Below are 16,349 nucleotides of genomic sequence, written 5' to 3' on the forward strand. Positions count from 1 at the left end.
AGAATGGCCGGCTCCTGCTGCTCCACAATCCGTAGAAAGTGAGAGAGAGAGGGAGAGTACTCCTCGTATAATTTCTTTGACTTTTCATTTTTATGGAAATGGTTTAAAGTTTCTTTTACGACTATATTCATTTACTTTTGCTCTCCCATTTCTGGGAGTCGTCGCCGTCGCCATCGCCGTTGACTTTTGTTGCTCTTTATGGTTTTAATTTGCGTGGCGGTGGCCTCTTGGTCGCTGAATGGTTCTTCGTTGGTTGGTTCCATGGATGGTGTCGGGGTATCCTTTTGTATGGATATTTGTATTTATGCTGAATCTTACCATTGGGCAAAATATTATTTTTGCGGCTCCAGGTCACATTCGGCATTGGATTACCAGTGGCCGAGCACTCGATGCGCACCGAGGAGCCCTTCTTGACTTGCAAATGTCCGCCGGTGCTAATGTGATGAATCCTCGGTGGCACTGTCGGGGCAAATAAACAGCAAGAAGAGAGAAAAAACACATTAGAAAATGGGGCAACATTCGGAGGAGTCTTGGTCTGGGTCTGGGTCTGGGTCTGGTCCCTGGGTCCCCCGGTCCCAGTGTCCCCATGTCCATCCAAATGTTATGCAAAGTTGGGGCCGGACAAGGACATCACACAATTTGAATAAATAAATGCGCCCCGAATGCAAATTGAATGAGAGAAAACGGCATTTACGCGTCTCTGACTTGGAAAACGGACTCTGGACGCAGGACTCAGGATTCAGGACTACGGACTCCTGGCTAAGGACTCCTCTCCTCTATAGAACCGCTGGGGCACAGTTTGATTTAATTCGGGACTCTGGCATTTGTTTATACTTGCGGTGGCATTATTTTACAGCTGTTAAAAATTATGTCTGCTGTGCGCCAGCCGCCGGACAGCCAGCCCCAAAAATCAAGGACAATGCCACAGTCGATGGCTTCATTCTATTTTATTAACATTTCTTATGCATTATTATATTTTGGGGGCCACTAAAAAAAGAGGGAAAGTTTGCTTCTGTTGCTGTTTCCACTTCTGCCATTGTTTGCCTTGAGTTTTTCGTGAATTTGCGTTTATTTGTCTCGTGCTTTCTCTACTTTCGCTTCTTTTTCTTTCTCGTTGTTTTATTTTGTCTTTAAAGCTCTTGGGTCCTTTGTTCATTTGGGGTGCACATAAATTGAGGGAACAAGCGGACCCAGGCGATACTTTATTGTAGCAAAAATTCGTAGAGGTTCAAGGAATTGTTTTCCCGTAGAGAAAACTCTCCTTTCCGAAACATAAAAGTGTGTTTCAGATTATTTATTTCATTTCAATTTTATACCAGACATTGGATTGAATATTTTTACCTATTCCCTAGAATAAATCGAGATAATAGATTTGCTACAGCGGGAATGCAACGGCAGACAATGGATTCCGCATATCTCAATAGTTTCTGGATCAGCTGGATCTCTCTTTGACTCACTCTAAATAGTTGATATGTCCACTCCAGTATCCGACTTATTTTCCTTATTTATTGAAGTTTGCCTGCCAAATTTCCTATTCAAAATGTGGTCTCCGTCTCAGGGCGCGTATCATCGACAGGTCAGCAAACAGCAACCGAAATCCACACAGATATGTATTTGATATACATATCAAATTAGAGTCCAACTGAACTCCTCTGCTGCAGCAGACTGCATGTGTATCTGATTGGGCTATCATCAAATTATGACAGATACTCGTACTTGTATCGTGGCATCCTCACACCCAATGCAATCAATTCGGACCACGACAGTGGACCGGCGAACATGTGTTATTGATGCAATTCTTTCGAATCACATACGATTTGCAATATATCAAATAATATATTCGATTGCTCTGGCCAAAACAAATAGGCAAAGCAAGGCTCTGAGCCCCGAGCTCCGAGCTCCCAGCTCTGTAGGATATTTGCATTCGAAAGAAAATTACAATTGATCACTGAGGCAGCCGCACAGGCAGCGGCATACCGTATCTCCCCACACATACTCTGGTGTGTTGCAGCCACAAAATATACATTAGACTATAATAAATCATGAGGCTGGCAAAAGGCGCAGTCAGGGAAGGACTCTCGGCGATGGCTGATAGTCCACAGAAGGCAGGCTCTGGCCTGGCTGGCTCCTCCCATATCTCCCTGTGGTTGTGTGGCAGCTACAGAGAAGCTTAGTCCCTCGGCCACATCTCTCTCTATCCTTCGCTCTGTCTCTGTGGATATGTGAATATGGATATCTGTGTATGTTTTTGGAATACTCGTATTTTCAATAATTTCACGCTTTGGTGGGACTTTATCCTCGCCAGTGGATCGCATATTGAATTCAATAAATATACCCATCTCCATGCGAGTGCGAAAGCTCTTTTAATACGAGCACTCGATGGTAAGGGCAGGGACTGAAATTGATTTGGATTGACTACTGGCTGGCATGTAATACGTGGGATTGTGGCATGTAATGTCATGCAGATGACGACTGCTTAATGGGTCTCAATCTTTAGACAGCTCTTGCGGTGGCAGTGGCAGTGGCAGTGGCAGTGCTGGTGGTGCGCTGTCGGTGGTGGTGGCGGTTCTGGTGGCTTGCGGGCAGCTAGCAAAAATTTTAATAAGCAGCTCTTTCAAAGCATTTGCCGCAGTAGCCGCAACAGAGACAGCAGCAGCAACAGCAGCAGCAGCAGAGGCCGATGTCGATGCGGAGGCAACTCCAATGTCGGTTGCGGGCAGTTTTGACAGAGTTTGTTTCATATTGATTTCGTTATATATATGTATATATGTATGTATGTACGTATGCACATGTGTGTGTGTGTGTTGGAATGGCTGCTAGGCTCTCAACTTCTGGCCATGGTTTTGTGGCATTCAAAGTTGAGCACAGACACCGCCCACCCATACCCACACCCACACACACACACACAAGCACACACATCCATTTGAATCTTGAGCTGGGAAAACTTTAAGTGGTCCTCGAGCCTGTAGTCTGTGTAGTCTGAAGACTGCTGAGCAATTTAAATCCATATTCTGTTGCAGGGCGATAAACTTTATTGCCAGAGAACTTAAACGGATCCAAGAGCTTGGCATTTAATTGTGGGTTCACTTGGCTAAGACCAAGCCTTTGCCAGTCCTACCAGTCGTGCCAGTCGTGCCACCGTTCCCTTTCCCTTCTCTGTTGCATGTTCAGATGGTGCAAGTTCGCTTTGGTTTTGCAGTGTGTTGGTAATTTGTCTCAAGTATCCAAAGAAACTTTGCCTGTATGCGTGTCTGCATGGAGAGTTGCATGTGTGTGTTTCATTTGTTTATCCTTCTTGTGGCATATAATTATGGCACACCTCTCCCTTTTGCTTCACTGCTCTCCTCACTCTTCAGTCTCTGCAGCAGCAACAGCAACAGCAACAGCATCTTTTGTTAGTGTACAAACATTGTTGTTCCACCCATTGTGCTGGCAGTATGGAACTATTGTTGGCCATCTGCCCATAATTAAAGGCTGACCGTGCCCCTCAGCACCTGCCACGGCCACTACTCGTACGTAGCACTGCCCTGTCTCTGCCTGCGTCCTATGTAGCCACATCCGTCTCCGGATCCGTGTCCGCCTGGGTGTCCGTGAACAGTTGTTTTGGCATATTGTGCATATAAATCACAGAAATGAGGCTTCATTTTCTATGCCACACCACAGAACACAACACCACACGACACAAAACAACACGACACGATAATCAATGCAATAATTATGGCTTCCGGTTCAATGCTTTCATTGTCATCGATACTTTAAGTGTACGTGAGACCGTACCTTGGACTTTTGCGGTGTCCTGTAATTACCTTTCTAATTGCCATATTCGGTGACATTTTAACTACCGAGTAATCCTACTCGAGTGCAGGCTAATTTCAATTGGAGATGCACCACCCACACTGCCCCGAGCACGCCACAACAATGCGCATTAAAGTCACGCACAAAATGCATTTAAAAATCCATGTATCAGATGGCCAATGGCCAATGGCTGATGCCCGATGGTTGATGCCTGATGGCTATGGCTGTGGCTCTGATAAAAATGTGCAAATTGCCGCAATGGCTGACCGCGACTGCCACCGCATAACATAATGTTTTGCGGTTGGATTTGGGTGAGCCGCATGCCCCAAACCGAATTGTACCACAACGCATCGATGCGATGCCCTACTGAGTGGCAACAGACACCGACTGCCACTGGCTAATGGATGGATTTTGGACTGTGGGTGGACGGTGTCGAAGGCCTAATTGGTTTTATTAAACGTCGTATGAATAATGCTGCAGTTGCAGCTTCCACAGCTGTTGCCACTGATGCCGCAGCACAGGTTGAATTAATAAAAATGCTTTTAAGCCAAATCCCAACCCAAAACTAAAGCAAGGGCCATGCAAGGGTGCCATGCAAAAGTCCTTGACACGGTTATCCTGCCTTCTATTGACACTTGGTCAACAGTGTCGGCGGAGAGCAGTCAGCAGTTGTGGGACAGAGAACCACAGCAAGGATGGCCAGCAACCTTGACAGGAAAATCCACGGACACATCAAATATTGAAGCTGCAGCGTTTGGGGGTTAGGTGAGAGCCAGGCATGCGATTCTCCTGTAATTATGTCGGCGCCATAGGAGAGAGGGAGAACAAAGCACAGTGCACAGATATTAATGTTTGGGCCATATTAAAAGATTTGTCAACGGACAAACTTTTGGCCATTGCTCGGCCGCTGCCTCCGGGCAGAGGCTCCGACGGCGACGCCGACGTCGACGCCGACTCTGGCTTCGACTCCATGGATCGACTGGATCCAGTTGGTCCATTTTTTGGCCATCGCCGGAGCTAATGTCTTTGTAAGTGCGACGTCGCTGGCCAAGTGCGAAACTTTGGCAAGAGCGCACATTATTTTTTCATCTTTAGTGTGAGCCAAACTGAAAGTAATTTACGCTCGTAAAAACTGCCAGGCCGAGATGCCAGAGAGCGGCAAACTTTATGAAATTTATATACGGACAGGAGTTCTGAGCCACATGGATTCGGGATTGGGATCGCACTTTTTTCTGTTTGGGAGGGTGCCTGCCGCTCCTCGGACAGCAGTGAGGATTGCTGTTTGTTTGTTGGTTGGAAGGTTGGTTGGCTGTCTGCTGTCGAGCCTATAAAAACTTCGACAGCGCATTATTTTTCCTTGTTTCTCCTTTGACAATAATGGAGATGGGTTCAGTGGTTGGGGGTTGCGGCGTTTGGTGCGAGGGAAAAAAACTGGCCGAGAAATTTACGTGCACTGCGAAAGTTCAATAAACGAAATATTTTCTGGCCATGATCATTATTTGGCAAACGGAGCGCATAATAAACACATAAAATAAACAAAACTTTTCAATAATCGACTTTTTTTCGTACTCTTTGTCCGTGGCTGCTGTTGCTGTTGCTGTTGCCGTGGCCCAAACGCCCCCAGGAAGCACCACAGGACCCCCGAGCCCCCGAACCCCATTCTTTTCAGACGAGTCTTCGTTTAATGTTTGCTTGCGGCGACGCCGACGCCCCAACCAGGAGGATGGAGGATGGTCTGTAGAGCAGCAGCAGGAGGACCCCCGTTGGATGTGGGAGCTGGCAGGACCACAAGCCAGGACCAAGTTTCAATGACAAATGAAAAAAGTTGCCGCTGCTAAAATAAATACGCATTTTTTATAGGCTCCCGAGTAATGCTTAAGCAAAAAAATCCATGTATCTGTATCGGGGCTTAAAGGCCGCTTTAAAGACATCAATAAAACTATTTCTCAATGATTTTATAACTCTTCACGGGAGAGCAAAGTAAGAGAATTGGAGGAGTGACCTGAGAGCAAAGGGAGATACGAATGGAGGAAGAAGAAGGATACAAGGCGGAAGAAAGGGAAGATTGGTTTCGGAGAAAAGGGGGATAAAGTTAAGAGGAGTGGGAGATAGAGTGGAGAAAGGGCAGAGAGGCCGGACGGAAGAGAGTGAGTCCGTGGAGAGAAAGATGGAGATGGGCTCCAGCGCACTTCGGAGATTTGGGGAATTGTATCGCAATTTGCATGCGCCGCACACAGGCAAGCGGAAAGCACAAGAAAAGAGAGTTAAAAGGCAAGTGTTAGCAATGCAGAAGGCGTGGCAGTCAGACACACACACACACACATATTACAGACACAGAGAGAGAGAGAGAGAGAGAGAGAGAGAGACACACACACAGGGGTATGCAAATAAAGGGCAACATTGTAATTGGGGGGGAAATATATGTAAATTATTCATCATTGCTGATTAGAAGCCCAGCGAAGACGCATGCCACAAGGATAAAAAGAAGGGAGGAGTGAGGAGAAGCAGCAAGAAACGAAAAGCAGGAGCAGGGATTGACGGGTCGGGTCTGAAGCAGGCACAAAACCAGAAACAAAGCTTCAAGCCAGTACTAATGCCAATGCCGGAGCAGAGCCGAAGTCGCACGCTTGTTAGGCACAATGGGTCCCCGACAGGAAGTAGTTTGGGCGCAGAGGACTGCTGTGAGCGAGAAGGAGCAGCAATTTGCATCCGCTCTCTGTCTCCATCTACGGCTCTGGCGGGGCAGAGGGCAGAGGGCAGGCAGGCCTGCAGCTGGGATTGGACTCCAAAGATGGGCCACAATTTTGGGGCAAATGGCAGATTAGTTTTGATTTTTTCGCCGCTCGTCTCTCTATTGAATCTGGGGCCGTAAAGCGGCCAAATTGCAGCGAATCTACTTTGCATATTTGAGTGGCCCGGACGCATAAAGCATTAAGCACCAAGGATCTAAGGATCTAAGGATATGTTAATTTGACCAACACACAGCAGCCGAGGCAGCCGAAGCGGCAGCAGCAGCTCCATCAGGCTCAGCGACAAGAGCGAGAGGTAGATCTGCCTTTGCCTGCCCCCAAACAATAGGGCCCGAGTGATTTGGGGAGGCCGCATAAATTTCGCCACCCCCCCATAAAAATCCCATGGAACGTCAATCTCTATCGTTGTGGGTGGGATGGATACTATGCTGCTTTTGCAAGTGGGCGACTTGATGCCGGTGCTGTGGTGTGGTGTGGTGTGGATATTTTGCATAACAATGCCACAATGTCGAAAAGTCAGTCCGGGATGGGGGTGGCGAAGGGAGTGGTACGTCCTACTTACCCAATATCTCGACAGTGTGGGTGATTTCCCGTGGATCCATCGTGGCAATTTGGCAAATATAATCGCCGGCATCCGTTGGCAGGGCCTCACGTATCTGCAGATTGAAGCCATTGACCAGGCGCACGCGTGGATCGGGCGTCACTTTCACGGAACCAGCGGTTAATATGGCGATACCCCGCTTCCAGGCCACAACATAGGTGTCTGCAATCAGATTGAAAGAGATTGAAAGAGAAATGAGATTATAATTGATTGAAAAATTATGTTCGAGAGTTCGAGAGTTATTAAATCGCATGGCATATTCGAGTGGCATGCACTGCACTGGCACTCGCACTGGCACTGGCACTGGCACTGGGAGTGGCAACGCGGCAAATTGAAAATTCAGAATTCAAATGACTCAATTACAGGACGCTTCAAAGGATCTAAAAAGGCTAGAAATTCAATTTGGCATGGACCCGCAAACACACACACATACAACACACAGCGACTCTCAGAATTGGAGGCATAAACCGCAGACAGGCGGCATGAACAACGGCTGGGGCTGGATGAAAGAGGGGAGATGGAGAGAAAGAGAGAGCGAGAGTCAGACAGGCATTCAGTAACACCCACTTGATATCCGCTAATGTGCGGCATTTGCAATCATATGCCAGAATGAGAGGCAGTCAGACACTCGGATGCTTTCAACAGTGCGGCGGGCAGGCTGCCAGTACTGACAGAGTGAGGCACGCAGGAGGAAGGATGCCAGCCAGACAGCCACACAAACGCACAGAAAGAGCACCCAGAGAGTGTGTGGCGTCCACACGTACACACATACAACAGGCCCCAGCCATAGCCCCAATGGCAATGGCGTATTCATCGAACTCATTAATTGTGATTCCTTTTTCAATTTATGTGAGTTGCTCGATGTAAATTTCCGCGCGCGTGCTACGCCAATGAGCACGGATAGGGAAATGGTTAGGCGGCAGGAAGAGGCGCCTGGAGCTGCGGCAGGGGCAGGGGCAGGGCCAGGGGCAGCAGCTGTGCCAGGAATACGAGCTGTGGGAGTCAGTGTATTGGAAATTCGAATGACTGTGTACTGAAGCAGCCGGATTTTGCTACTAATGATGTATGACTTCCGTGTTTCGCCGCCAACGAGCGAGAGGCGTTCATTAAAAATTAAAACAATTTTACCAAAGCCAAAAAATCAAGAGTACGGGAAAATTATGTTGTATATAGTATGAATCCTTGTGCCCGTGCCCGTGTCCGTGTCGGTGTCTCCCCGCTTAAATTGATTTCACCACGAAACGCATGCACACAGATGAACATTTACTCCGAGTAGAAGGCAGGACCGAGGTGCTCGCCTCGGCTGTAATAAAATGCTTATGAAGTCATTTACATGCGCATTCAAAAAGCGTATTTATTTGCAATGAGTTCAACAACATCAACAAGCCAACCCAAGAACGAGGCGGCACAGGCTGTGCCACAGGAAGAGGCACAGGTACAAGACCAGAGGCAGAGGCAGTGGCAGGCGAAGGCGAAGGGGAAGGGGAAGGCCAATGCAGGCGCAGTGCACTGCAAAAACAAATAAATAAACGAGCACCACCTGCTGTCGTTAGCGTGTGTGGCATAGTCGAGTCGAGTCGAGTCGAGTCGGAGGTAGGGTCGTATAGTAGTTGTCCCAGAGACTCTGCAACGTAGGAAAAGTATAATTCTTGTGGCACACTGGGGAGAGGTGCGGTGTGGTGTGCGGGCATTGAGTTGTGGGCTCAACACCAGGGAACCCTTGCATGCATCCTGCCCCGGGCATTAGAGAGGGGGGCCATGTACGTGCTGCCTGCAAAGTGCAGTCATATCATATTAGCCGCTTGATTGAGTTATGAATGAAGCAACATCGTTGGTGTATGGCATCCTGGTGGCATAGTGCCGAACGGGGCAGGTTCTGTCTCAAAGATATGCAAATTGGAGAAAGGTTTTCTGGTTTTCATTTCTGGTTTGCAAGTATTATTAGAGCCTGTCAATTATTTGGTTTCAATGCAGATGGGAATTAGAAAATTGGTTAATTCTTGCCCTGTTCTGCCTAATTGCATGTCTTTTGTTTCATGGAATTTCTTGCCAAAAATTCCTTTTGCCCATGACCACTGTCCATTGTTCATGCATGACATTGGAAAGGCTTCAGAATGACAGAGGAATGTCTGTCAAAGTGTGTCTGTTGGATAGCCAGAAAAAAGATGTGAAAAAGTCAAAATAAAATCGGAGATGGAAATGGAGTCTGTGCCTGTGGCTGTGGCTGTGTCTGGGCAGGAAATTAATAATACTGTGGAGTACAGTGGAGTCTTGTTCTTGAAAGGACAAGATGTGGCAGTGGCTGGAGAAGAACCATTGGGGGCAGTGGCAAGACCACATAAATTAGGAGTCCGGTTCATGTGTGCCACTGCTCCTGCTGGGAGAGAGGCAGAGGTACTGCAACTAAATAAATTGTTAACTAAAATAACAACAATCTAACGAAAACAAGCAAAACACGAAACGCCTCAATTTCCGGTTTAAGTGTTCTAAACTAAATAGAAACCCACACACAGACACAGGCTCAGAGATACAGAGGGAGGGGGAGAGGCAGCTGAAGCATTACGACAACAATACATGCAAACAATTGCGCTGTTAAGCGAGCGAGAAGCCGAGCAGCAGCAGCAGCAGAATGGGAATCAGGATGAAGATGAGTCCTAGGGTCCTGGGTCTGGTGGCATGGAGGATGGGGATGAGGCATGGGGCGGAAACTCGGTAAAAGCATTTCGGGCTCATGCACACGGAGTTCCACATAAACACAGGCCTCCGTCCTGGACAAATGGCCGACCGCACGTCCTGCTACAGAGAGAGCGCTTGTCCATTGTTTACAGCCCGAAAGCCAACTTTTAGTTTTCTACACTTCACCCAGTGACAGCCACACACACACACACACACACTCGGACACACGCACACACACTTGTAGAACCGATTCAAATATGGCCAATGTTCGCATTGTTGCAGCGCTTTTGTCTGTTTGCTTTGGGCATACTGTGCGTATGCGCAATATGGCTGTAATGGTCTGCCTTTGGGCCAGCCAGCTTTTGACCCGTTCTGACCAGCTAGGACCATCTGTAAGCCATGTTTTCTTTCAGTGTAGTTGCTTCCACAACGGACCAAAGGCCGACCAACGGACATGTTGTTTGTCTGAGCGCAATTTATTGCATGTCGGAAAGGCCAATATTATAAGATGATGACCCCCGAAGATAAACGATGTTGCGGCTTAGCCGCCGCAGAGTAAACTAGAGCGGAGAGGTGCGGTGTGCAGAGAGGCAGAGACTTATCTGCAACTTCTTGTGGAACTTTGAGAGTGTGCGAGACTGTTAAGTGTAGCGTGTGCGTGTCTGTGTCTGTGCGCCTGTGCCTGTGTTCGTGTGTATGTTGCAAGTACGTAAAAAGCGAAATTAGAACTGTAAATGGCATTAATATTGAAACTTTGTTGCCTCCTGCCCCTGCCCCTGTCCCTGCCACTCCCTCTGTGCCGCTTCATCCTTATCCAATCCATCCGTAACGTGGAGTACTTGTGGGACCCACGTTCTGCTGTTTGCACAACTTCAACTTTTGCGGTACGATTCCATTTCCGTTTTCTGGGCAATAGTTCCGAAGCGCAGCGCCGACAAAGCTCCATCAAAGCGTAATGAGCGTTTGTATGGCCGCAATGACGGGGTTTTTGTGTTTTGAATTTTATTGCAGTCGAGTTTACAGTTACGGCAACATTACTAACTGCCAGTTGGCCGTGGCAGTGGCCATAGTTGTTAAATGTTTTTGCTGCCACATTGCCACTACTGTACTACTGTAAAACTGTACAACTGTACTCCTGCCTCTGCTTCTGCCGCAGTAACCGCAATGAAAAATTCACACTACACTCCGGCAGCATAAAAGGCTTTGCATGCAGACAAGTTGAGCAGTGGATAAAATGGCCAAAGCAATTAATTAGCCGATTTAGAAGAGCTCAAAATGGGCAGCACTTAAAAGCCCGAATCGCCGTGGATTTCCAATGAAAATATTATGAGGTCGAATCGAATCAAACGAGTCTATTGGATGAGTGCCAGAGTGCGAGTAAGTGAACCAAAGGGTAGACAACGACAGTGACAGTCCATGAATATTTTAAGAATTTTACAAACATAAAAGCATAAATTATATAATAATATTTACTTGCCACAAAAAGCACAAGAAAACAAACTGATTTGCAAGGATTAACAGGAAAATTTCCTAAGCAAACGACCAGAGTCTAAACGAGGCCGAAGCTGGTGACAGACTTGTCTCTTTGTTTGTGCTTTCTTTGGCCTAAAAATATAAGCCACATTGCAAATTAAAGCCAGGCCAAAAGTGGGATGGAGAAGACTGGGACCCCTTTCGCAACATTTGCAGTTTACGTCATTGAGACTTTTATGTAATTTTCGAGTTTCATTGGAGCCTTAGGGGCAGTGATTCCTGTGATTGCTCGCCCCACTTAAACTTTTCACCAATTTAGCAGCTGAATATCATAGTTGATGTACCCCCTTTTCAGTTTTTTCCAGCAGACAGGGTATCTCTGTCGATTGAAGTTTGTTTGGCCAAGTGCGAATGCTCTGTTGTTGCCCAACCCCAGGCGATAGAGAAGAAAAAGCAGTAGAGGGAAAAGATAAGCAGTAGAGTAGAAGGAGGACTATTTAAAGCAGCAGTAGAACCGTCAGCAGAACCATCAGTAGAGCTGCCAGAGCAAAAACAAACAGAAAAATACACAAGTTTCTTGCGTGCCAGACATTGAAGAACAAATAAAAATTCAAATGAAATGAAATGATAATGATGAAATGTTTCACTGTTTATCCAGAGCGAGAGAGCGAGAGAGCGAGAGCGGGGGGCAAGACGACTATCGTTCTGTCTGAGTGTATGTCTGATTGTTTGATTGTCTGAGCAGCAGCGGCAGAGACAATCGAGTCAAAAGTTTACTCTTTAGGAGTGCACAGCTCTGTAATAAGTGTTTAAAGGCATTTTCATATAATATGTAAACGACGACAGACACACGCACTCATCCTTTGTGTGGATTTTGTTCATTCTTTTTCGAATTTAACGAGCCTTGCATGCATAAAACGAAATGAAAATGTGCATAAATTTTACCGTGGAGTACTCGGTTTTAGTGGGGTTTTAAAAATTCTATCAATTATTTTTTACACTTTACGGGCCACGACCATAAAAAGGGGACACGATGAGCAGGGCATCACCTGCTCTGGCTGGCAATCGTTTCGAAAGCTAATCATATTTTCAGGGGGATCTCCTTCATAAAGCATGCGTTATTAAAAATATGAAATCGCGCTGCGGCTTCACTTTTTAATTATTGCGTTTAAGCCACGAGGCGCTTCGGTGCTACTTTCTGCTGGGTCTCTCTGAGAGATGTCTGTAATGAAATTGTCGTATGGGCACTTTATTAGCATAATGCGGCATTAGTCGGGGACAAACTGGGGCGGCTCCGACTCCGACTCCGACTCCGACCCATTCCCGATCCCAGAGTAAACCAACGCCCAGGCAATTTATTTCCCCCCCCCCCCCCCCCAAACCCCCCCCCCCCCCCCCCCCCCCCCCCCCCCAGTCCTGATGCTTTCTTTTTATATTTACTTTCTTGTGCTTCATTCTGTACTTTCTTTTTTTTTCGTTTCGTTTCGTTTCGCTTCTTTTCTCTGCCCTGTGCTTTATTTTTTTTATTATTAGTACCCAAATGCCCGCAGCTATAATTTTGTTGCAGAAAATTGTCTATGTATCGCATCTCCAGTGTCTGCTTCGTCTTCATCTTGGTCCTGGCAATGGCAATGGCACTGGCACTGGCACTGGTCCTCGTCTTGGTGCTGAACCTCATCCTTGCCCTCCTTGTCGCCGTTGTCAGAGGCAATGAAGTGCATGAGAAACGCAAATGAAATTCTTTGTTCTGTATTTCTTTTCCATATAAAAGGAATGCTTCGACCGCAGCCAACCCTCATTTCCCAGCCCCCAACACTCGGGCACATACTCGTATGTATCTGCGAGATTCACATATATCCGTACAATACATAAAATGTGCTCCAAGTGTTTGGGTCCAAGTTTTTATGTAGCATTTTGTTCTGACCATCTTCACAGCCTGTGCTCGGACTTTCCTCTTCTTATATTTTATTTCTTATATCTGAGCCCCGTTCCGCTCCGTTCCGTTTCGCTCCGTCTTTTGGCCTGGTCGAAAGGCGGCTGTTGCTTATGCTAAATCCTGCTTATGTACAAATAATCTCGCACACACGACCGCATTTAAATTGAAAAACGTGCATGGCCACTGCCAATGCCACTGCCACTTGCCACTGCCACTGCCACCCACTGGAAATGCCGGACCGGGACCGACTTGAGTGGAGTGAAAGACCGCAACAAAAACGCCATAACCACTACACACATGTCTTGGATCGGACACTCGTCAGGAGGCGACTGTCCTCCGTTCGCCACCCCACTCCACCCCCTTCCCGTCGCTACTCCGTATACCGAAATCCATTCTGTTTTTCTGTGGTCGAAATGGACCTGGACTGGAGACCAGTCTCCCAGCCATGGGATCAATGCATAGTTGTGGGCAGGCCGACCATCGTATAATGCCGGCTTAATTATATGTTTAGGAGTCCTTCGACCGCAGAATTTAAATGCAAACGGCGTGGTCGGAATAGAATTTCAGTTAAACTACCCGAAATGGTTTATCTTCAAGATTTTTGAGAATATTTGAAAATTTTCAGCATTGACGAGAAGACATTTTTAGAGAACTCTGGGTTGTAAAAAGAATTCAATTTGTAAATTAATCGATTGGATCATTGAATAGTCAGATCTCTATCGCTTACCCGTATTGGCCACTTCGCATGGCAGCACTATTGTCTCGCCGGTGATAAACTTGAAGGTCTCCGAACGTGATATAAACATGGGCTCGTTCTTCGTCATCATGCTTTGGGCCGACACTGCAAAATAAACAGAGAGCGAGAGAGAGAGGGGAAAAGAGGATATTAATATGAAATGCTTTTTGGTATTTTCGTTTAAAATATATAAAGCAAATTACTCAAAATATTATTACTCACGTCCCACACACACACACAGAGACACAGATGCTCTGGGGTTTTACGAGCTTGTGCACACACTCAGGACACCATCACCATCATCGTCAGGATGAACATGATGGTGTGTCCATGTCACAGGGTGTGCGTGCGTGTGCTGGTCGCTCTAATTGGTTTAGTGCATTTAAGAATATTTGTCAAATGTCGGAAAGTTCATAAAGTGCATTTTATTATGCCCATCCATATGAAAGTTGTCAAATTTACGCAGTGGCAAGAGTCCGTGACAGGATTCGGGGATAGAGGCGGAGTTGGAGGAGACGGTAGGAAGTGGGTAAGTAATTTAATGCACTTGCTGTTGATTTCCTAATCAATTTTATATATGTCAATCTCATTGCAACTCTTGTCTACTCTTCTTGTGTGGGGGCCAAAGAGACTTTAGTTAATTGCCTAAGAGAATTTATTTGTGTGCGTGTGTGTGTGTGAATCCTCTGGGCGAGTGTGGGCTCAAAGTGTTAAAATGCACTTAAATATTAAAGCATACTTTGGGCCGCTCATCTGCTGAGCACCGGTATTAATTCGATTGTTCACACAGCCACACAGCCACTCACACGCATGCCCTCACCTCCATTTCTCCTCCTTTTCCGCTCTCTCTCTCTGATAGACTCTCAGTCACACATTTGCGTATCCTGAATGTCGTGTGTCATGCATAATTAATGCATCCCCATGGCGACCACATCAAAGGCCTCTCGCCAGTGCCTCAGCATGGGCAAGGGCGCCCGACATTAGTGTTCGAGTATTTGTTTGGTTTTGTAATTAAACAATGATTATTACATAAATAGCCTCGCATTGCGGCCGGCCTCAATTAAACTCAATTACACCCTGCCCCAGCCGTCATTCGTAGCACTTTTGGGGCGACGGGACTCCCAGATGCCAGCGGATACGCTCATATCCGATTACAAGGTAATCGATTATATTCTTCTTTTTTTTTTAGGTGTGACAAAGCAGAATGTGGATACAGCTCTAGACACAGAGATACGATTACGAGCTACGACTACACGGGACACACTTCCGCTACGAGCAAACAGTGGGGCCATCAAGTGGCAGTAGTGGCAGAGGCAGCAGCACCAGCAGCAGCAAAAACCAGAAAAATTGTGCGTCAGCTACGTCGAACGTCCAACGTCCAACCTCCAACGTCAATGGCAAGCAGGAGAGGCTATGGCAAACAATTTAATACGTTTAAGCGAATGTGTCAACAGGGCAAGCTGCCTTGAGCCCTGGAGCTCGTGGGGCTCTGGCAAACGATGAACAATGGGTCACAGGATGCGGACAGGCAGAGGCAGAGGCAGCAGCCTCGCCAGAAGAGCCGAGCAGCCGAGCAGCCGAGCAGCACAAGTAGGACCGGCCAAGCACTTTTGACACCATGACAAGGCCCGGGTGACGTGGCGAGCAGAGGCCAAGGTCCTGGAATTGAATTGATTCGATTACGCTGCGGGCACAATAATGAAGTGTCAAATGTTGTATTTATCTGCTGTGGAAACATTCGTGAGGCAGGACGAGAAAGTAGAAAGAGAAAGTAGGCAAAGCCAAAAGTCAGCCAGCACGCACTTGGCCAAAGCGGAGCCACACAAGTGGGAGGCTGACAGGAAGCAAGACAGGACCTGGCAGGACTTGGACTTGGACTTGGACCCTCCCTCAATGCCATGTTTCTGGCATTTTATTTGATTTTTTTGCTTGCTGCTTTGCCGCTTTTTTCCGGTTTCTTTTTTTTCGGGACGGGACCGGCTTCTGCCCATTTGTGTTTTGTTTTCACTGGCTTTTCCTCCTCCTGTGCGTCTCTGCTGCTGGTGCTGGCCTGTAAATATAATTTCTTTTGTATCCTGGCTCTCGGTGCTGTGGCTCCTTTCCTGTGACAATATTTTTGCAAGCCGGATAAAGGCGTTGGCAGCACGTGCCTGTGCTCCTGTCAATCGACTCCTTGATGCGGATAATAACGAAATAATGCCAGTCGAACAGAGCTATTTCTCTCCACTACGGAGACGTTCGCCTTGTGACACTCTTTTGAAGTTTCTCCCTCTCCTGCAAAGGGTTTCTTCCCGGCAGGCAGGCGGAATATTGTCTGGGGATTCCGGGCTCCAGGATTCGCCATTCGAGTGCTAATAAACTAAATGACTTTGTGCCACTTGG

At 47.0% G+C, this 16,349-nt stretch overlaps 1 protein-coding gene across 1 annotated transcript in view; it reads right to left on the bottom strand.

The window, feature by feature from the left end:
• Positions 1-16,349, bottom strand: part of LOC6594930 (opioid-binding protein/cell adhesion molecule) — a 116,589-nt gene that overhangs the window by 20,686 nt on the left and 79,554 nt on the right. The window contains exons 3-5 of the mRNA XM_002019991.2: positions 13,959-14,072; positions 7,108-7,308; positions 319-459 (exon numbers count right to left, since the gene is read on the bottom strand). Of these exons, the coding sequence (XP_002020027.2) occupies positions 319-459; positions 7,108-7,308; positions 13,959-14,072 (456 nt within the window). The remainder of the gene's footprint in view (positions 1-318; positions 460-7,107; positions 7,309-13,958; positions 14,073-16,349) is intronic.

The sequence above is a fragment of the Drosophila persimilis genome, unplaced genomic scaffold (genome assembly GCF_003286085.1).
Source record: "Drosophila persimilis strain 14011-0111.01,24,50 unplaced genomic scaffold, DperRS2 tig00000000-arrow-pilon, whole genome shotgun sequence".
Taxonomy (NCBI): domain Eukaryota; kingdom Metazoa; phylum Arthropoda; class Insecta; order Diptera; family Drosophilidae; genus Drosophila; species Drosophila persimilis.